This window comes from Mastacembelus armatus, chromosome 16, assembly GCF_900324485.2.
Source record: "Mastacembelus armatus chromosome 16, fMasArm1.2, whole genome shotgun sequence".
Lineage (NCBI taxonomy): Eukaryota > Metazoa > Chordata > Actinopteri > Synbranchiformes > Mastacembelidae > Mastacembelus > Mastacembelus armatus.
Genome location: NC_046648.1, coordinates 25,223,272 through 25,244,772, shown reverse-complemented (window position 1 = coordinate 25,244,772; position 21,501 = coordinate 25,223,272). Strand labels below are relative to the sequence as shown.

At 45.9% G+C, this 21,501-nt stretch overlaps 5 protein-coding genes across 10 annotated transcripts in view; all 5 read left to right on the top strand.

The window, feature by feature from the left end:
• The window catches only part of LOC113136491 (atrial natriuretic peptide receptor 1-like), a 50,656-nt gene extending 46,962 nt beyond the window's left edge, over positions 1-3,694 (top strand). For both annotated transcript variants that reach the window (XM_026317356.1, XM_026317357.1), the window contains 2 exons: positions 727-825; positions 998-3,694. In XM_026317356.1, coding sequence (XP_026173141.1) covers positions 727-825; positions 998-1,143 — 245 coding nt within the window. In that variant the 3' untranslated portion in view covers positions 1,144-3,694. The remainder of the gene's footprint in view (positions 1-726; positions 826-997) is intronic.
• LOC113136494 (histidine N-acetyltransferase-like) lies at positions 3,691-7,598 on the top strand. Of its 3 annotated transcripts, none has more exons than XM_026317362.1 (4): positions 3,691-3,856; positions 5,034-5,153; positions 5,325-5,549; positions 5,961-7,598. In XM_026317362.1, exons 1-4 carry the CDS (start codon positions 3,842-3,844, stop codon positions 6,534-6,536), a joined length of 936 nt encoding a protein of 311 aa, XP_026173147.1. In that variant the 5' UTR covers positions 3,691-3,841; the 3' UTR covers positions 6,537-7,598. The 3 variants fall into 3 exon arrangements, with proteins under 3 accessions (XP_026173147.1, XP_026173149.1, XP_026173148.1); XM_026317364.1 differs by lacking the exon at positions 3,691-3,856 and adding an exon at positions 3,895-4,406; XM_026317363.2 differs by lacking the exon at positions 3,691-3,856 and adding an exon at positions 4,433-4,919.
• Positions 7,599-7,749: 151 nt separating this feature from the next.
• Positions 7,750-11,400, top strand: LOC113136492 (histidine N-acetyltransferase-like). 2 transcript variants are annotated; one of them, XM_026317358.1, is made up of 4 exons: positions 7,750-8,028; positions 8,836-8,955; positions 9,127-9,351; positions 9,763-11,400. In XM_026317358.1, the coding sequence occupies exons 1-4, from the start codon at positions 7,963-7,965 to the stop codon at positions 10,336-10,338; spliced, it is 987 nt and encodes a 328-aa protein (XP_026173143.1). In that variant the 5' UTR covers positions 7,750-7,962; the 3' UTR covers positions 10,339-11,400. The 2 variants fall into 2 exon arrangements, with proteins under 2 accessions (XP_026173143.1, XP_026173145.1); XM_026317360.1 differs by having other exon boundaries at positions 7,750-8,721.
• A 151-nt stretch (positions 11,401-11,551) lies between these two features.
• On the top strand, positions 11,552-14,904 carry LOC113136493 (histidine N-acetyltransferase-like). The gene is made up of 4 exons (XM_026317361.1): positions 11,552-11,830; positions 12,638-12,757; positions 12,929-13,153; positions 13,565-14,904. The coding sequence occupies exons 1-4, from the start codon at positions 11,765-11,767 to the stop codon at positions 14,120-14,122; spliced, it is 969 nt and encodes a 322-aa protein (XP_026173146.1). The 5' UTR covers positions 11,552-11,764; the 3' UTR covers positions 14,123-14,904.
• A 1,705-nt stretch (positions 14,905-16,609) lies between these two features.
• Positions 16,610-21,446, top strand: LOC113136646 (zinc transporter ZIP1). Of its 2 annotated transcripts, XM_026317619.1 has the most exons (4): positions 16,610-16,770; positions 17,589-17,853; positions 18,185-18,315; positions 19,105-21,446. In XM_026317619.1, exons 2-4 carry the CDS (start codon positions 17,679-17,681, stop codon positions 19,795-19,797), a joined length of 999 nt encoding a protein of 332 aa, XP_026173404.1. In that variant the 5' UTR covers positions 16,610-16,770; positions 17,589-17,678; the 3' UTR covers positions 19,798-21,446. The 2 variants fall into 2 exon arrangements, with proteins under 2 accessions (XP_026173404.1, XP_026173405.1); XM_026317620.1 differs by having other exon boundaries at positions 16,610-17,853.
• The last annotated feature ends 55 nt before the right edge of the window (positions 21,447-21,501 follow it).

Below are 21,501 nucleotides of genomic sequence, written 5' to 3'. Positions count from 1 at the left end.
TCCGACACAGGGGTTCCTAATAAACAGACTAGGTCAGACAGGGGTTCCTAATAACGTGACTGGGTCTGACACAGGGGTTCCTAATAAACCACCTGGGTCTGACACGGGGTTTTCTAATAAACCACCTGGGTCAAACACAGGGGTTCCTAAAAAACAGACTAGGTCAGACACAGGGGTTCCTAATAACGTGACTGGGTCCGATACAGGGGTTCCTAATAAACAGACTAGGTCAGACAGGGGTTCCTAATAACGTGACTGGGTCTGACACAGGGGTTCCTAATAAAGTGACTGGGTCTGACGCAGGGGTTCCTAAATAAAGTGACTGGGTCCGACGCAGGGGTTCCTAATAAAGTGACTGGGCCCGACACAGGGGTTCCTAAATAAAGTGACTGGGTCCGACGCAGGGGTTCCTAATAAAGTGACTGGGTCTGACGCAGGGGTTCCTAAATAAAGTGACTGGGTCCGACGCAGGGGTTCCTAATAAAGTGACTGGGTCTTACACAGGGGTTCCTAATAAAGTGACTGGGCCCGACACAGGGGGTCCTTTACTGTAAGATTAGATTTTTTGCATCTCTTGTTATTGTCAAATTATGAGGTGGCTATTGAAACAAAAAAATCTTCAGGGATTAAAAACCCACATTGTGAGAAAAATGACGGTTCAGCGTGAAGCTGCTGCCTGAGCGGCAGGTCCTGCATAAACCTCATCCTCCTGTTGTCTGTGTGCAGGCCCGGTTTGTGCAGGAGTGGTGGGACTGAAGATGCCACGTTACTGTCTGTTCGGTGACACAGTCAACACATCATCTCGAATGGAGTCCAGTGGAGAAGGTGAGCGCACCGAGAAACTGAGTTTGAATGGGGTTAAAGACTCTTGGTCTGACTCTTGGTCTGACTCTTGGTCTGATTGTACATTTGTATTTCTAAATACGATTTGACCAAATTTCCACGTATCAAAGGACAAATACCCACAGTTTTGAATTTTGAACCTGTGTTCGTGCAGCGCTGAAGATCCACGTGTCCGCAGCGACTCGCGACGTCCTCCTGGAGTTCAACTGCTTCCAGCTGGAGCTGCGAGGAGAGATCGACGTCAAGGGCAAAGGAAAGATGACCACATACTGGCTTCTGGGAGAGAGCAGCAGCCAATGAGCAAACAATTTGGACAAGAGGACGACGGAGGGGAGATGGATGAGGGAGGAAGGTGGGAGAAAACCGAGGTGGACAGGAGTGACGAGAAGCTGCTGTATAAAACAGGAAGAGGGAAAGTGAAAGGATTTGCCTCAGACGTCTCCGGCCCTGTTCGTCCTGCAGCAGACAACTCATTGTCTCCAGGTTGTTTTTTATTTCCGACGGACAGGACCACTACCTTCCCAGTGCACATGATGAAGAAACTCAAACAGGCCACAGTGTGCAAGTGAAAGAAAACTGCAGGGGGAAGAGGAAAAGACTAAGATTGTGGGGGTGGAGGTTCTGATGACACTGAATGGGGGAAAAACGAGCAGAACCAGGAATCAAACTGAACAAATGAAGGGCTGAAACATAAAGCTGCAAAGACGACAGTATTAACAGACTCCAGATTTTCTCTTTAAGTGTTTTACAGAGTTAATAAAAATGTGGATTAATTTAGAGCAGATTTCAGTTCAAACGTACAAACCCAGCAGCAAAATTTCTTCTCTTTAAATGTCTCATCCAATGTTTGGGACCAGTCCCAGAGAAAAGCTCAGGGAAGCTGCTTAGGTGTTCTCCACAATCTGACACCTGCAGGTACCCAGATCCAGGCCCTGGTGTCTCTCAGCTATACTACCCCCCAGGACTCTCTGCTACCTACAGCCTTTCTGTTGTTATTCCAGCTTCTCTACCCTGTGTTGACAGAGTCCGCTCCGTCAATGAGCCCCCCCCCCGCCACCAGGCCTAGGTCAGAAGAAACCAGTAGTGGTTTCCAACAGCAGCCATGGAGGAGTCTCTGCAGCTCAAACTGGGAACCAGTGGCTGCCAGAGCCAAGAGGCCGCGTTCTTTAGCCCAGAGAGAGTGGGACAAAGAAAGACCAACAACCAGGGTTAACATGGCTTTGGCTTTTTCACATGGAGAGAGTTCAAAGCTGCCAAAGGACTCTCATTGGATCCACATGGGGCCTTCTTCCTTCTGGATGTGTTAGCATCTAAAGCTAACCTGTTGGTTTTGATAGCATTATCCACCTAGCATGGTCCTGACTGGACCTTTGGACTGAATGGATCTGATGTGAATATGGGAGGAACTGGAGCTTTGGGTAACGTTAGAGCTTTGGGTCACAGTAGCAGGAACCAGAGCGTCTACTGGACTGACACATTTACTCCTCAGTCAGCTAATGCTAGCTTTGGACTGGGCACTTTGTCCCAACCAGGCATCCGTAGTTCACATCGTAGCTTCAGGAAACAGGACGGGATGGGAGGGGCAAAGAGTGGGGAGGCGGGGCTTATGGTGGGAGTTAGTTTGGGTCATTAGAGCCTCTGGAGGTTGGATAGAAAATAGTTACTGCTCCTTTAACAGAGAAGGGAAAATAACCAGCATATTTTTGACAAACCAACTGATTAGTTGTCGTCACTAAATTCCCTGAAAAATCCAGTTTGAACCACTTTGAATAAAGCACAAGTCTCATCTTTGTGTTGCTTGTCCAAGTACGTTTTGTAGTGTGGTGCACAACCAAGTCATCACTGACCCCTGAGGGACACGGACCCACTGGTGCATCACGGCTAATGAGAACCAGTAGGAGTTTTTCCTCAGCAGCGAAATGAGGCAACTTCAACCACCAACACAAAGGTGACATTTCTGTTTTATCTGAATACTACAGTCTCTGTTTGCAACAAAGGTTTTCAGTTTTATATGTCCAGGATCAGGAGTCATCTGGTTTCCCTGAGCTTTTCTGTGAAACTTCAGAAATAAAACTCAGATTTAGTGCAGCTCTTCAGGAAAGCTTCAGGAAAGCTTCAGCTCTTTTGGGAGTCCACTGCAAACACACAAACTATCCTGGTGATTTTAAGTGACGTTACAAATAAAGTTTGGTCTGAATTAGAAACATGTCACATGAGCCCCCTTTAGTTTTCATCTTTCCATAAATCAACCAGTCTTCACCTCAAGATGTTCAGGAGATGAGAATGTCTGCAGCGAGGACACCACTGGGATCGAACCTGTGACGCCCAGTTATTTCTCTGTGGACCAAATCACCCTGAAGATCCGATGGCTGTACTGGAGCTGTCAGTGGGACTGAAATAGTTTGTTGGTTTCAGGAACTCAAAGGTCCTCAAAATGTAAAGATATGAAAAGCTGATATTTTTATAAAGTGCCATTACATGTAGACAGCAAAGCAACGTTTGAGAAACAGAAAGAGCAGAATATTGAATATTTTGGACAACTGGTCCCATCATTGAGAATTTTTTGGAGAGAGTCCAGTCATTCCAGGTCAGCTCAGCCTGTTCACCAGTAACTTGTCATTTAACAAGAGTCATAGCTTGTTTTGTGAAGTCACGTTTGTAGGATCAGTTTGAACGTAGTTTTAAATTTCGTTGTCGTTTTGTGTCCCTGCATTAGGTTAAAGGGCAAATTCAGTTCAAGTGAAGATGTTTTGTTTTTCCTGGAGCAGCTCAGTGTTTGTGCTCACATGTCGTGGCTTAAATAAAGTGCCGTGCAGAGCTGTGTGTTCCTAACATGGCAGAAATGTAAAAATCCCATTTGGTGTCTGGTGTCTCAAGGAGAAAGAAAAGTGTTTTATTTTATTGGATAAGTTTTACACATGTCCCCTTTAAGTCTCGCAGGTTGCACTTCAATCCTTCCACCAGCCTGATTCTGATTGGACACAGATATTTTTAGCCAATGGAAGACCAGCAGGTGGGCGTGGTTTTAAAGGATGCATTCAGAGTCAAACTTGGTTCTCCACAAGGGTTTACTAATGCATGTTCTCACTGTAGCACCCAGGTGTCATAAAAAATGTTTCCCACAGGACAAACCAGGTGAGATTTACATTTACTCACAGCTGTAATGTTTGGTCGCTAAACACAGTAAAGAATAATCATTTAAGACAAACAGGAAATACAATAGGATGAGACATTTATAGAATGTGAGTCTAACATGAATGAACTTAGAGAAAATGTCCTAAAATGGACTTTGAGCCTTTGAAACAGTGCAGTGGTGCTGTGGACCTTGAACCACAGGTTTCCTCCTTTTTTTCCATAAGACAGCTTTCTGACCCAGGATCTGGCCTCCGTGAAAAACCTCCACAGCAAGAAGGACAAGAAACAGGAGACACTTTCTGACCACAGCCCTGGTGTGTCCCTCTAAAAGGATCTGATCAGCAGTTCAGCCTGGGGTCTGGATTTCTGCAGCGGGGGCAGCCTGTGATGTGGGGTACAGCTTAGCAGAGGAGCAGGACTTCCAGCAGGTCCCAACATTTACTTCAACATTTCCTTTTTTTGTCATGTCTTAAATAATTGGAACTGGACTTAGTTCAGCCCTTAAAGGAGGATTTCAGCTGATTATTTCTGTCAGAGTAAGACTGAACCCTCCACCCTTACTGATCATGTTTATGAGGAGTATCACTGTTTAGTTCTTAGACCCCAAAGGCTCATTCTAACAATGTGCCCAGTTATGCACTTAGTGATGTTAGCATTTCTCCAGGCTGCTATTTCTTAGCTGTAGCATGTGTGGTTGAGGCCAGTTTGTGGTTTCCACATCCTGTGGCCATATGACTCTGCATCACACAAAGGTTTGTCTGCACCACAGGCCACTGGCTGCAAGAAGAACAAATACTACAAATAGAACTGTACAATCCTTGCATGTACTAATTTCTGATTGTAGTATGTACAGAAGTATGTTGATGTTGGCCTGCTGCTGTCAGCATGTGTCCTGCAGTACTATCAGACCATCAAACCATCAAACATAAGGCCTGATGCTGGTAATTGGACTGAAAAGCTGCTTCTTTAAATGCTGATCAATATTCCAACACTTTCACAGTCTCCTGAAGCTACGGCTGCTGTGTTGACAGCTTCACAGTGTATTTGTGATGCAGGTCCTGAACCTCTGCAGCAGGGATGACTACAGTGGGTTGGACTACATGGCTGCTACCTTTCACCGCTGGCTGCAGGAGCCCGGACGCCTCGTCTTCATCGCGAAGATGAACAGCAGAGTCGTAAGGACCGAAGACGTTACAATGACTAAGTCACAGTTCTGACAATGAGCACGCACCATGAGGCTTTTTATTCTTTCAGTGTCCTTATTCCTCAACATCAAAGCTTAATGTCACCATGTAAACTAAACTATCAGCAGCCAGAATCACAGTCTCACCTGTGTGCACCTGTAGGTGGCGCTGGAGTCGGCACTGCTGGTGGACGGTGGTCACACGGTCGTTTTTCAGGGTTTCAGGGTGGCACCGGATTTGAGAGGCAGTGGCATCGCTGGTGGCCTCCAGGAGCACGTGACCAACTATATCCGCCGCCATTACCCAGAAGTCTCTGTTGTGCGGCGAAGCCGAGGAGATCAGCCTTCAGCAGAATCACTGGCCAAGTACAGACTCATAGCTAAAGAGGTGGGTCCCAGACGACAAACGCTGGGGTCGACCTTCACACTGCAGCACAAAGACTTGGCGTTCAGATGTTGCTGAGCTGAGCTATAGATCCTGTGGTGTTTCTCACTGTGACCTGCTGTTGATAAGCTTAGTTAACCATTGTGTAGGTCTGGAGATCTGCTGGTTATTAGATTTGTACTTTAGATGGACTCTGCTTGGTTTATGTCTTTGTTTTTTGGTGAACAACCTCGAACTCACCAACAAAAGAGGAGTTTGACACTGAATCAAAATATTTTGGCTGCCTGACATACTAAACAGTTTCTAAAGACCAGTATCAGAAACCTTTCAGGGTTTTCTAGACAACAAATGTGTTCAGTTCTTTCCTTCCAACTCAGATCTGAGTTCCTGTGTTCACTGTGTCGCCCTCTGCAGGCCATCTTGTCTCTGTGCTGTGAGGCGGCCGACCTCGGCCCCTTCATCGCGGAGCTTCGGTCCAGACTTCCCCGTCAGACTCAGTCATCCCCTCATGGTCCAGTGATTCTGACCCAGCCGCAGGCGGAGACCCTGATCCTGTCCAACCACGTGGTTTACGATCTGCTGCCCGGCAAAACCATCATAAACAACTGGGAGCCTCTGAAGCCCATGGAGGCCAACCTGGAGGTTCTGCGCCGCCGGGGCCTGACGTGGATTGTGGATCATGAGGTGGACCCCAGTGTCGTCAGCCTGTCCACCCCACCATACGCCGTCCCCTACCGCCATGACGCCCTGCATTTCAACATCAACATCTTTGGCCACAGTTTGATTTCGGTCTGCACCGTGTTTCTGGCTCAGCTTGAAGCTTTGCTGCCAAGTCTCCGGGGCTACCTGATCGTCTATACCCATGTGGATCCTCAGATCTGGCCAGGGTTACGCCAGTTCTGCCAGAACAAGGCCAACGTGTCATTTTTCAAAGCCTACTGCGAAGATGTCGTACTGGAGTCAGATCTCCGATGTACCTCAGCATTATGATTTACACATCTGAGACTGTCTGATGAAGCCAGAACGTACATCTGAGCTGGATGAGAGTTTTTGTGATTCTTCAGGAAATTCCAGAGGTCCTTTGTGGATTTCAGACGTTCTTGGTTTTTGTATGAGTCTGCAATGGTTGTGATGGGTTTGTTCCACCAGCTTGATTTCCTGACAAAAAATGACTAAGCAGATATTCAGACTTTTTGTGCAGCTCATTGCTTTGTGTTCAAGTGAAGAACATTGACTGTTTCTTTCAACTCAGGCAATTCTCCAAATTCAGGTCTTTCTGGTCTGCAGCTAATTTTTATATGGTCCTATACAGTTCACGCTGGTGTCAGCCAGAGTTCGCAGCACGTCCAGGATGCTCCTGCTTCGATTTTAACTGATGCTTCAGGCGTGTTCGCGTCGTCGCAGAAACCAAAGTCTCTCACTGCTCAGTTGCCCTGACACCCCAGCGGCAGAGCTAATGTTGCTGACTGTAGATCACTTCGCTTTACAACCTGGTGGCTGCATCTGCTGGCTGTTATTTTCTTTTGTTTCCATTGTTATATCTGCATTAATTTGTACTTTGCTTCTTTAAAAAACAAAGAAATAAAGTGTAGTGTTCTATATTTTTAGTAAATCCTAGCAGATCTGAGGTTTTGTCTATTGAGGGACAAACTAGAGCAAAGCTGTTCTAGCTAATGTTCTTTAGACTGAACTGAGATCAGAGATCACAGTTTAAGTGTATTCTGGCTCAAGTTTTGCCTTTAACAGTTGTCCCTCCATATAAGTACAGTATCAAGAATAAACTGCATGTGTGTCCCTGTTCAGACTTTAAAATGATCCATTATTCCAAGTCGATCAGGTTGGATTTTGTAGATATAGCATTTAAAGAGGTCTTTCAGGTTGCACTTTAGTCCTCAAACCAGCCTGATTCTAATCACTGCTGTGGTTTCACAAGATGTCTCATTTGATTTGCTCAGTGTTTAATATGTGCTCAGTGTAAACTCGGGTTTGGACAACAGGTGTAACCTAGATCAGTCATTGCCAGAAGGTCACACAATAAAATACCTTTTTTCAGCCCTGTTGTTTTTCTTTAGGAAGCATCGAGTCAAAGTTGTTTATATCTGTAGTTGTAATGTCTGGTTACAAACCATAACAGGATATAGTAACAATAATGGTTTTATTAAGAGGGGGGAGATGATTGAACTTAGAGAAAATGTCCTAAAATGGACTTTGAGCCTTTGAAACAGTGCAGTGGTGCTGTGGACCTTGAACCACAGGTTTCCTCCTTTTTTTCCATAAGACAGCTTTCTGACCCAGGGTCTGGACACTGTGAAAAACCTCCACAGCAAGAAGGACAAGAAACAGGAGACACTTTCTGACCACAGCCCTGGTGTGTCCCTCTAAAAGGATCTGATCAGCAGTTCAGCCTGGGGTCTGGATGTCTGCAGCGGGGGCAGCCTGTGATGTGGGGTACAGCTTAGCAGAGGAGCAGGACTTCCAGCAGGTCCCAACATTTACTTCAACATTTCCTCCTGTTACATGCTGAACTAACTTCTGTTGTCCTGCCTTAAAGGATCATTTTCCAGCTGAGTCCAACTTGGGTCTTACTCTCATAGTGTTGACCTTTGTTTTATTGTAGCACTGTGTTCCCAGATCTTAGCAACTATTCAGCAGGTAAAAAGACGTGTGTTGTAATTACCCAGAATGCAGTTTATTACAGTTAAAACTACCTGAGTTAGTTGAAATTGATCAGATAAAATGATAGAACAGCTTCACAATGATTCTCTCAGTAGTCAAGTAGTTTGTAGTTTGTATCTGGTGGAAATGGGAATAAACCTGTGAAAGGACGAACGGTGACATGAAGGGTCTCACTACACAAACAGTATTGATAAAGTTGGTATTTGGGTTAGCTTTAGCATGTACTGCCAACACTAAATGCTTCACATTAGCTTACTGTGTAAAATATGGTAATGTTGCTAATGCTAATGGCTTGACTCAGTTGTAGCTATTAGACTGTAATGAACACAAACATGGCATGCTAACTTTAAGCATGTTGCTAATCATTTTAATTGCAAACATCTGAGGAGGAAAAACACACACCTGAAAAGTCTGTAAATGCCCGTTGGCCTGCTGCTGTCAGCATGTGTCCTGCAGTACTATCAGACCATCAAACCATCAAACATAAGGCCTGATGCTGGTAATTGGACTGAAAAGCTGCTTCTTTAAATGCTGATCAATATTCCAACACTTTCACAGTCTCCTGAAGCTACGGCTGCTGTGTTGACAGCTTCACAGTGTATTTGTGATGCAGGTCCTGAACCTCTGCAGCAGGGATGACTACAGTGGGTTGGACTACATGGCTGCTACCTTTCACCGCTGGCTGCAGGAGCCCGGACGCCTCGTCTTCATCGCGAAGATGAACAGCAGAGTCGTAAGGACCGAAGACGTTACAATGACTAAGTCACAGTTCTGACAATGAGCACGCACCATGAGGCTTTTTATTCTTTCAGTGTCCTTATTCCTCAACATCAAAGCTTAATGTCACCATGTAAACTAAACTATCAGCAGCCAGAATCACAGTCTCACCTGTGTGCACCTGTAGGTGGCGCTGGAGTCGGCACTGCTGGTGGACGGTGGTCACACGGTCGTTTTTCAGGGTTTCAGGGTGGCACCGGATTTGAGAGGCAGTGGCATCGCTGGTGGCCTCCAGGAGCACGTGACCAACTATATCCGCGGCCATTACCCAGAAGTCTCTGTTGTGCGGCACAGCCGAGGAGATCAGCCTTCAGCAGAATCACTGGCCAAGTACAGACTCATAGCTAAAGAGGTGGGTCCCAGACGACAAACGCTGGGGTCGACCTTCACACTGCAGCACAAAGACTTGGCGTTCAGATGTTGCTGAGCTGAGCTATAGATCCTGTGGTGTTTCTCACTGTGACCTGCTGTTGATAAGCTTAGTTAACCATTGTGTAGGTCTCGAGATCTGCTGGTTATTAGATTTGTACTTTAGACGGACTCTGCTTGGTTTATGTCTTTGTTTTTTGGTGAACAACCTCGAACTCAACAACAAAAGAGGAATTTGACACTGAATCAAAATATTTTGGCTGCCTGACATACTAAACAGTTTCTAAAGACCAGTATCAGAAACCTTTCAGGGTTTTCTAGACAACAAATGTGTTCAGTTCTTTCCTTCCAACTCAGATCTGAGTTCCTGTGTTCACTGTGTCGCCCTCTGCAGGCCATCTTGTCTCTGTGCTGTGAGGCGGCCGACCTCGGCCCCTTCATCGCGGAGCTTCGGTCCAGACTTCCCCGTCAGACTCAGTCATCCCCTCATGGTCCAGTGATTCTGACCCAGCCGCAGGCGGAGACCCTGATCCTGTCCAACCACGTGGTTTACGATCTGCTGCCCGGCAAAACCATCATAAACAACTGGGAGCCTCTGAAGCCCATGGAGGCCAACCTGGAGGTTCTGCGCCGCCGGGGCCTGACGTGGATTGTAGATCATGAGGTGGACCCCAGTGTCGTCAGCCTGTCCACCCCACCATACGCCGTCCCCTACCGCCATGACGCCCTGCATTTCAACATCAACATCTTTGGCCACAGTTTGATTTCGGTCTGCACCGTGTTTCTGGCTCAGCTTGAAGCTTTGCTGCCAAGTCTCCGGGGCTACCTGATCGTCTATACCCATGTGGATCCTCAGATCTGGCCAGGGTTACGCCAGTTCTGCCAGAACAAGGCCAACGTGTCATTTTTCAAAGCCTACTGTGAAGATGTCGTACTGGAGTCAGATCTCCGATGTACCTCAGCATTATGATTTACACATCTGAGACTGTCTGATGAAGCCAGAACGTACATCTGAGCTGGACGAGAGTTTTTGTGATTCTTCAGGAAATTCCAGAGGTCCTTTGTGGATTTCAGACGTTCTTGGTTTTTGTATGAGTCTGCAATGGTTGTGATGGGTTTGTTCCACCAGCTTGATTTCCTGACAAAAAATGACTAAGCAGATATTCAGACTTTTTGTGCAGCTCATTGCTTTGTGTTCAAGTGAAGAACATTGACTGTTTCTTTCAACTCATGCAATTCTCCAAATTCAGGTCTTTCTGGTCTGCAGCTAATTTTTATATGGTCCTATACAGTTCACGCTGGTGTCAGCCAGAGTTCGCAGCACGTCCAGGATGCTCCTGCTTCGATTTTAACTGATGCTTCAGGCGTGTTCGCGTCGTCGCAGAAACCAAAGTCTCTCACTGCTCAGTTGCCCCGACACCCCAGCGGCAGAGCTAATGTTGCTGACTGTAGATCACTTCGCTTTACAACCTGGTGGCTGCATCTGCTGGCTGTTATTTTCTTTTGTTTCCATTGTTATATCTGCATTAATTTGTACTTTGCTTCTTTAAAAAACAAAGAAATAAAGTGTAGTGTTCTATATTTTTAGTAAATCCTAGCAGATCTGAGGTTTTGTCTATTGAGGGACAAACTAGAGCAAAGCTGTTCTAGCTAATGTTCTTTAGACTGAACTGAGATCAGAGATCACAGTTTAAGTGTATTCTGGCTCAAGTTTTGCCTTTAACAGTTGTCCCTCCATATAAGTACAGTATCAAGAATAAACTGCATGTGTGTCCCTGTTCAGACTTTAAAATGATCCATTATTCCAAGTCGATCAGGTTGGATTTTGTAGATATAGCATTTAAAGAGGTCTTTCAGGTTGCACTTTAGTCCTCAAACCAGCCTGATTCTAATCACTGCTGTGGTTTCACAAGATGTCTCATTTGATTTGCTCAGTGTTTAATATGTGCTCAGTGTAAACTCGGGTTTGGACAACAGGTGTAACCTAGATCAGTCATTGCCAGAAGGTCACACAATAAAATACCTTTTTTCAGCCCTGTTGTTTTTCTTTAGGAAGCATCGAGTCAAAGTTGTTTATATCTGTAGTTGTAATGTCTGGTTACAAACCATAACAGGATATAGTAACAATAATGGTTTTATTAAGAGGGGGGAGATGATTGAACTTAGAGAAAATGTCCTAAAATGGACTTTGAGCCTTTGAAACAGTGCAGTGGTGCTGTGGACCTTGAACCACAGGTTTCCTCCTTTTTTTCCATAAGACAGCTTTCTGACCCAGGGTCTGGACACTGTGAAAAACCTCCACAGCAAGAAGGACAAGAAACAGGAGACACTTTCTGACCACAGCCCTGGTGTGTCCCTCTAAAAGGATCTGATCAGCAGTTCAGCCTGGGGTCTGGATGTCTGCAGCGGGGGCAGCCTGTGATGTGGGGTACAGCTTAGCAGAGGAGCAGGACTTCCAGCAGGTCCCAACATTTACTTCAACATTTCCTCCTGTTACATGCTGAACTAACTTCTGTTGTCCTGCCTTAAAGGATCATTTTCCAGCTGAGTCCAACTTGGGTCTTACTCTCATAGTGTTGACCTTTGTTTTATTGTAGCACTGTGTTCCCAGATCTTAGCAACTATTCAGCAGGTAAAAAGACGTGTGTTGTAATTACCCAGAATGCAGTTTATTACAGTTAAAACTACCTGAGTTAGTTGAAATTGATCAGATAAAATGGTAGAACAGCTTCACAATGATTCTCTCAGTAGTCAAGTAGTTTGTAGTTTGTATCTGGTGGAAATGGGAATAAACCTGTGAAAGGACGAACGGTGACATGAAGGGTCTCACTACACAAACAGTATTGATAAAGTTGGTATTTGGGTTAGCTTTAGCATGTACTGCCAACACTAAATGCTTCACATTAGCTTACTGTGTAAAATATGGTAATGTTGCTAATGCTAATGGCTTGACTCAGTTGTAGCTATTAGACTGTAATGAACACAAACATGGCATGCTAACTTTAAGCATGTTGCTAATCATTTTAATTGCAAACATCTGAGGAGGAAAAACACACACCTGAAAAGTCTGTAAATGGCCGTTGGCCTGCTGCTGTCAGCATGTGTCCTGCAGTACTATCAGACCATCAAACCATCAAACATAAGGCCTGATGCTGGTAATTGGACTGAAAAGCTGCTTCTTTAAATGCTGATCAATATTCCAACACTTTCACAGTCTCCTGAAGCTACGGCTGCTGTGTTGACAGCTTCACAGTGTATTTGTGATGCAGGTCCTGAACCTCTGCAGCAGGGATGACTACAGTGGGTTGGACTACATGGCTGCTACCTTTCACCGCTGGCTGCAGGAGCCCGGACGCCTCGTCTTCATCGCGAAGATGAACAGCAGAGTCGTAAGGACCGAAGACGTTACAATGACTAAGTCACAGTTCTGACAATGAGCACGCACCATGAGGCTTTTTATTCTTTCAGTGTCCTTATTCCTCAACATCAAAGCTTAATGTCACCATGTAAACTAAACTATCAGCAGCCAGAATCACAGTCTCACCTGTGTGCACCTGTAGGTGGCGCTGGAGTCGGCACTGCTGGTGGACGGTGGTCACACGGTCGTTTTTCAGGGTTTCAGGGTGGCACCGGATTTGAGAGGCAGTGGCATCGCTGGTGGCCTCCAGGAGCACGTGACCAACTATATCCGCCGCCATTACCCAGAAGTCTCTGTTGTGCGGCAAAGCCGAGGAGATCAGCCTTCAGCAGAATCACTGGCCAAGTACAGACTCATAGCTAAAGAGGTGGGTCCCAGACGACAAACGCTGGGGTCGACCTTCACACTGCAGCACAAAGACTTGGCGTTCAGATGTTGCTGAGCTGAGCTATAGATCCTGTGGTGTTTCTCACTGTGACCTGCTGTTGATAAGCTTAGTTAACCATTGTGTAGGTCTGGAGATCTGCTGGTTATTAGATTTGTACTTTAGATGGACTCTGCTTGGTTTATGTCTTTGTTTTTTGGTGAACAACCTCGAACTCAACAACAAAAGAGGAATTTGACACTGAATCAAAATATTTTGGCTGCCTGACATACTAAACAGTTTCTAAAGACCAGTATCAGAAACCTTTCAGGGTTTTCTAGACAACAAATGTGTTCAGTTCTTTCCTTCCAACTCAGATCTGAGTTCCTGTGTTCACTGTGTCGCCCTCTGCAGGCCATCTTGTCTCTGTGCTGTGAGGCGGCCGACCTCGGCCCCTTCATCGCGGAGCTTCGGTCCAGACTTCCCCGTCAGACTCAGTCATCCCCTCATGGTCCAGTGATTCTGACCCAGCCGCAGGCGGAGACCCTGATCCTGTCCAACCACGTGGTTTACAATCTGCTGCCCGGCAAAACCATCATAAATGACTGGGAGCCTCTGAAGCCCATGGAGGCCAACCTGGAGGTGCTGCGCCGCCGAGGTCTGACGTGGATTGTGGATCATGAGGTGGACCCCAGTGTCGTCAGCCTGTCCACCCCACCATACGCCGTCCCCTACCGCCATGACGCCCTCCGTATCAACATCAACATCTTTGGCCACAGTTTGATTTCGGTCTGCACCGTGTTTCTGGCTCAGCTTGAAGCTTTGCTGCCAAGTCTCCGGGGCTACCTGATCTTCCTCACCTTCGTGGACCCTCAGGTCTGGCCAGGGTTACGCCAGTTCTGCCAGAACAAGGCCAACATGTCATTTTTCAAAGACTACTGGGAAGATGTTGTACTGGAGTCAGACTTTTGAATTTTTTCACTATTACTGCATGTGTGCATCAGAAACTCAGTAATCATTGTGGGCTGATTCTTAGACCTTTGTGATTTTTTTTTTCACGTAGCAGGGGTCATTTAGGGGTTTCTGAAGTTCTAGGGAGAGTTTGAAAGAGTCTCACAAAAACCTGAGTTGAGTTCTGAGTTCTTCAAAGTGGTATGAGTTGCCCTAGATATGTGACAAGAGGTCCTTGCAGGATGTCAGTGGTAATTGTAGGATTTTAAAGGTTTCTTGGTTGGACATGCTTTGTCAGGGTTTCAGGGTCATAGAGATATTTCAACTGTCTTTAGAGAGCGTATTCCACGTCTTCGACTCATGGGTCTCTAAGAAGCACCAGTGAATCAAGACTGGTTTCTCCTCAGGGGGTGTCTTTATCATTTCCAGTTGGGAAGTCCACCAAGAACTCCCAGAGGCATTCTGTTGACTTCCAGTTGTACATGGAGTTCCATGCGTCCAACCAACAGATGTTTTTGCAAAGGGAATTCACCACATTAGTCTTCGTATGTGAACTTTCTCTTGATATGAGTGGAATTTGTCTTGTGTCAAAATGAGAGTTCTCATATTTTAATGTCAAACATCAGTAATAAATTTCAGGTGCATCTGTGCTGCATTACCATCTGTTTGTAGTGGGTCGGGAGATTCTTTTCTCTGAATCAAGTTGTTATTGTGCATTTTATTGTATCTGTGCAACATAATGTTCAGTTTATGATCTCACATCATGTTTGCCTCCAATTTTGTGTTATCAGCATGTTTCCAGGAAAATCACCTGACAAAAACAGCCTGGACACTGCTGACTGATTCTGGTTTACTGGGGCTATTCAGCATTAATCCAGGTTAGATAGATAATCTTCTGTTAGGACCATATACTGTATATGTGCCAACTGTTCCTAAAATAAATTCTCTGACCTGAGGATCTTTCACACAGTAAACTCGTCACCGAATCAGTTTCTACAGAAACAAACCAATTCCACTATACAAAGGATAAAGCCTTTATTATAATGGATGTTTGGCTTCCATCAGTCTGTCCGGAGACGGTTCCTGAGGACGGATGTGGGAAAGGTGTTTGGTTAGAGTTAGGCCTCGATGTATTTAAGACAAGAGATTAAAAATTATGACAAATATCTGCACAAATTACACAAAGACATAACACAAGACAGACTTTATGTTTCAAATTAGAAGTATATAAGGTAGTTAACGTCAGCTACCCGGCGGTATATAAAGTACTTCAAATTAGAAGTATATAAGGTAGTTAACGTCAGCTACCCAGCGGTATATAAAGTACTTCAAATTAGAAGTATATAAGGTAGTTAACATCAGCTACCCAGCAGTATGGAAAGTACTTCAAATTAGAAGTATATAAGGTAGTTAACGTCAGCTACCCGGCGGTATATAAAGTACTTCAAATTAGAAGTATATAAGGTAGTTAACGTCAGCTACCCGGCGGTATATAAAGTACTTCAAATTAGAAGTATATAAGGTAGTTAACGTCAGCTACCCGGCGGTATATAAAGTACTTCAAATTAGAAGTATATAAGGTAGTTAACATCAGCTACCCAGTGGTATATAAAGTACTTCAAATTAGAAGTATATAAGGTAGTTAACGTCAGCTACCCGGCGGTATATAAAGTACTTCAAATTAGAAGTATATAAGGTAGTTAACGTCAGCTACCCAGAAGTACTCAGTACATAAAGTACTTCAAATTAAAAGTATAGAAGGTAGTTAACGTCAGCTACCCAGCAGTACATAAAGTACTTCAAATTAAAAGTATAGAAGGTAGTTGACCTTTATGTTCACTTTGGATACTTAAAATACATTTGGACTTTACTGCAGTAATATTTGGAATGCAGCACTTTACTCAGTGGTATTTCAACTGTTACTGCAGTAAAGGGTCTGAGTACTTCCTCTACTTTCGTTTCCGTGTGGATTTTTATTCTTTTATTCTAAGAAACTGCAGGTTTTGACCTTTGACCCTCTGATGAAACAGTCACATGGACGTTTCCAGGATTCGTGCTGAGGTGCAGGATCATCAGCTGCTCATCCTCCTTCCAGCTGCAGCTGCATCAAGTCAAACACAACCAGACGGAAATACAGGTCGTTTGACCATCAAAATAAAAGCACAGAGTGTTGTACAGAAAGGTGCTGCAGGTGCTGCACTTTGCCTGCATTAATTTTGCAAGGTTGTGTAAATAAACTAATGTACTGTGCCGTGTGGTGCCACCTTGAAGCAGTTTGTGTTTTGTCAGGGAACATCTGTGTTTCAGTACAACATATTAGAAATATAGACTGTTTCTAAAGATTCACTCCCACTGGTTGAAATGGTTTATATGGAGTACTAGCTGAAAACTGATAGTATCTATAATTAGTAATTCTCTCATAACTATCATCATAACACACATCGTGGAGGAAACCACGCGCCTCCCAGGGGCTTTATTTTGAAAAGAGGAAGTGCGGCGCTGGGGCGGGCAGCAGCTGCAACATCAGCTGATGGGAACTGACTCACCAGTTCCCGGACAACACAACACCGAGGCACAGGAACCGGGATAAACCGGGTTTTCTCGGGCAGCTTCAGTGGAACCCGTTTTTTCTGACGAGGAGCCGCCGGAGCGGGTTCACCTGGGCCCAGGTAGGACCGGAAGCTTTTACCGAGCAGAGAATAAAAAGCCTGACATGGCAGAGGAGTTCGGGCAAAGTTCAGAGACGCAGTCGCTGCTCTGTGGCCTCGGCAGCCTTTTCATTCTCATTCCCGCGGTCCTGTTCGAGGATCAGGTTGGACCCGGTCTGGGCTAGAACCTGTTTCTGCTTTATCAGAATCCGAGCACGTGTCTCTCAACGCGTTTATGGCGCATTTACATTTGTCCTGCCCGGTGCGACCTGATCCTCAACCTCATTAATTCAATCAGTTAATTCAGTTATCAATGAAATAATCTGCTCAATCATTACAGCCCAGATGAGGTTTGGACTGTTCTCTCTGGGCCTCAGACCAGGTCTTAAACGCGAAGAAAGTTTCTTAGGTTTGTCGGTTGGTCTCACGTCGTAAATCGTTTCCTTCCTCCATGAATGTTTTTATAGTTTGGGTCGTTTTAGTCAAACACGATGACAGGAAACAGGAAGCACACTGAGGCTGCTGCAGTTTGTTTCTCTGTCCCAGTGTCCACAGCTTTTACTGGTAAGACCCTCCCTCCACACACACACACACACACACACACAGCTGAGGCAAAACCAAGCTCCCACCATCTCTGAGTCTCTGTGACCCTGGTTCAGTTTCTCTGCTACTCATCTGGACTTTGTGGCTGTCAAATACAGCAAAGACCAAGGTCATGGTGGAACCAGAAACCAGGAGCTTCTATTGTGGACCCTGAGGACAGACACGGCTGCTGTTTGGTTCGGGGTTAACGTAACCTGCATGTCTGGGTTTCTCAGCGTTTTTTCTCTGTCCCACAGACTTGTATCGTGCGTGAATCCATGGCGGGAGTCTGAGATCTCCTCCCTCGCCGTCTGACTCACAGGAGGCTCAGAGAAACCACAGGAATCATGTCTGTCGGGGGTGGAGTCTTGTCCTCTGCCGCCCTGCAGGTCGGCCCGCCCGACGTCCCCGCCCTGGAGATCAAAATGGGGGCGCTGGTGGTGCTGCTGTCCGTCACGCTGCTGTTCGGGTTTGCTCCTCTCTGCATCATCCGGGGTGCGGGGCGCTGCAGCGAGGACCCAGGTAAGAAACCGCAGACGGGTATCGGTTCCTCAAACATATTCGCAGGAATCAGGAAGTGGAATCCACCTCACTGCAAGAGACTGAAGTCGAGAGACTGAATTATTTTATTACATCCACAAGTTCACGAGTTTAAACTGGTTCTGCTCTGGTGCTGTGATCTGGTTGTTGACCTGTGTATTTAATGCATGTGCTGTGAGACTCATTAGTATTCTGACTAAACGTTGGCTCCAGCTCTGGACTTTGAACAGTGAGATTCTCGGACCCAGCAGCTTAAAGACATTAGGCTCCAGTGTGTGCAGGTATCGTGCTGATCTGGTTCTTCCTGTTGCAGATTTGCGACACAGGCTTCTCAGTTTTATCAGCTGTTTTGCTGGAGGAGTTTTCTTGGCCACCTGCCTGTTGGACCTGCTGCCGGACTACCTGCAGGACATCAGCGAGGCCTTCAACAACGCTGGGATCATAGTAAGGTCACACACTGGCTTTAGACACACGAACAGGCGCCTGTGGGACGAAACCTTAAACCCGCTCCCCCTCAGGTCTCCTCGGCCTCTAGAGCGTCTGATGAGTCCAAACTAAATCCTGCCATAAGCCCCGCCTCCCCGCTCTTTGCCCCTCCCATCCCATCCTGTTTCCCGAAGCTACAACGTGAGCTACAGGTGCCTGGTTGGGACAAAGTGTCCAGTCCAAAGCTAGCGTTAGCTGACTGAGGAGTGAATGTGTCCGTCCAGTAGACGCTCTGGGTCCTGACAAACTCACATCAGATCCATCCATCATGTGGTTGTTGAGATAGTTAGGTTTGGACCTGTGTGTGTGTGTGTGTGTGTGTGTGTGTGTGTGTGTGTGTGGGTGTGTGTGTGTGTGTGTGTGTGTGTAAGTAATAAGTGTTTCTCTCTGCTTCTTCTCATCTGATCTGAATCTTCTTCACATCCGCTGGTTTTTCCTCTCAGCACTTCGTCGTCCTGTGTTGACAGATGCTATCAGCCGATCACTGTTTCAGAACATTTAGAAACCACGCTGCAGCTCCTTTCTCTAACCTCATACGCCGTCATGTTGAACAGCTTTACTTCCTACATCGGTGGAGCCACAGTGGTGGTTAGTTTGTCTCCTCCCTGGTTTTACTCTCAGCAGTTCAGATTTGAGTTTCCTTCTTCGGTAACGATGAAAAGATGGTGGTGAACCCAGGTTCGAGTCCTGCAGAGATTTTTACAGCTTGGGCTGTAACTGGTCTAACCTGTGCTCTCCTTCCCCCAGCTCCAGTTTCCTCTGCCTGAGTTCATTGTGGCCATGGGCTTCTTCCTGGTCCTGGTCCTGGAGCAGATCATCCTGGCCTTTAAGGACCAGTCTTCCTTACACCTGGAGGAGCGCCGGGCCCTGCTGGTCGACTCCAGTTTCCAGGCAAACGACAAGAGTGGTCGTCATCACTCCCATCACCGCCGTCGTGGATCAGAGGACTCTGATGCCGCCTACTTTCATGCTGACCTTGGCTCCCAGTCTGCCCTGCGTGCCTTCATCCTGGTCTTCTCCCTGTCTTTGCACTCTGTGTTTGAGGGTTTGGCGGTGGGGCTTCAGGAAGAGGGGAAGGAGGTGCTGGAGATCTGCCTGGCGCTCATGATCCACAAGAGCGTCATCTCCTTCAGCCTGGCCTTCAAGCTGTCGCAGGGTCGGCTCCGGCGTTTGGTGGTGGTGGGCTGCCTGCTGCTGTTCGCCATCATGTGCCCTCTGGGCATCAGCTTGGGCATCGGCCTCACCGAGACCAACGTGTCCCCGCAGCACCAGCTGGCCCGCTGCACGCTGGAGGGGCTGGCGGCAGGAACCTTCATCTACATCACCTTCATGGAGATCCTGCCGCACGAGCTCAGCTCCCCCAGGAACCGGATGCCTAAGCTGGCCATGCTGCTGGTGGGCTTCGCCGTGGTCACCGGCGTGCTCTTCATCAAACTGTAACCATGGCAACTTGGAGTTTTGACCAACAACAAGCTTGTTCATCTGAAAACAGGTCGGGATCTAAAATAAAAAAAAGATTAAGATAAAAATACGTTATTTCTTAAACCGTGTGTGGAAATCATAAGTCCTGTTGTTTGTTTTGGACTACATGGTTTAAAGGAATTTTCCGCTGTAAACCCGTCATTTAGTCTCAAACAGGAAGCAGAGTCTTGCTGCTTCTTCTCTTTAAACGGCAGCTTCAGTCAGAAACTTATCAAACCCTGTGACGTATTTCGCTCCTCAGTCGCTGACCTGTGTGTTCACGTTGTTCCAAAGGGTTTCCAGCATTTATTGAAAACACTTATTGTGAAGGTCCACGGTAATGGACTTTCAGGTGTTGTGGAATAACATGAACATAGTGCAGAAGTGGATTATGCTGCAGAGGTGGTTTATAAAATACTTCTCTTTTGCCATGACTCGTTGAGATGTTACAAACTGCTGAGCCAACACTGATCTTAAGTAGATTTTCCTTTAAGGTTGTAAAACATCTGCTGTTCAAAAACAAATCTGTACAAAGCCTAAAGGTCAGAGTCCTGATTTTTCACGGTCTGGTATCAGACTCACCGATGTGAAGTTCGGAGGTTGTTGCTTTTGAAACAAACCAGCAGGACGAGTCATTGCCTGAAACCTCTTAAGTGACCAACAGTTAAAGGACTGTTGGATTTATGTCTGTAAAATAGTGAAAACGATGTCACTTGATGACGTCAGCCAAAGTAAAGCAGCACATCTGCATGTTGGAGAAGCTTTGACCTCTGACCCCTGACCCCGCTACAGCAAAGGTGGCTTTATGTTACAGTGCATCACCTCTGGCCGCTGGTCGTTTGTGCGCTCTCAGCCACGGTGAACTGTTAATGAAGACGACGGTCAGTCCGCTATCGTGTCAAACCTCTGATCGTTTTATCAAACATCAGATATTTGATCTTCGTGGACAGAAACGCCGTCAGTCCTACCTGTCATCAAACATCTCACAGTATCAAAGAGAAAAGCTGTCGGTTAAACATTTAACCGTCACATCTGCAGCTAAATCCAGAAAATGAAAGTGTCCGGCCGTGAAAAATGTCGGACAGAGATTTGCCTTTTTCTTCAGGCAGAGACAGAAAAGACTTTGTGTCCTGTCGAACGGGAAAAACTCCAGATTTTCCTCTTTTCACTGCGAGTTTGAAAAGAAGCCTTTTATGTAGAAGAGGCTGTGCAGAGCAAGGCTGTGCTGAACAGACACAATAGGCTGCTTGTTGTTGAGTCACAGAGAATTTACTGCCCTGAAATGTTAGCGCTGACTCCTCCTGCTGAGAATTTGTTTCAGGAGCTGAAAAAACGCAGAAACGTCCTTCAGAAATGAGTTTGTGTGACGTCACCAGTAGGTTTTACGCAATAACAATTACACAACGATTCCAAATGTATTTTTATATCACCAAAGAGTTTGATCCAAAGGCTTGTAGGTCTTATACCGAATGTACGAAGAGTCTTATATTTTACATTGTAATGGAACATTGAATCAAACATACAACAGTTTTTTCAGATCGTTTAGTGACTTGTTGATTTGTAATTAAAAGTTTTGACGTTCTCTTAAAGTTTCTGACAAATAATAAACTTTCATTATTTTACCATAATTTTGTCTCATCTGTGTTTGTCAGTTTCTAATCCAAGTATGACCAAGCAAGTTGT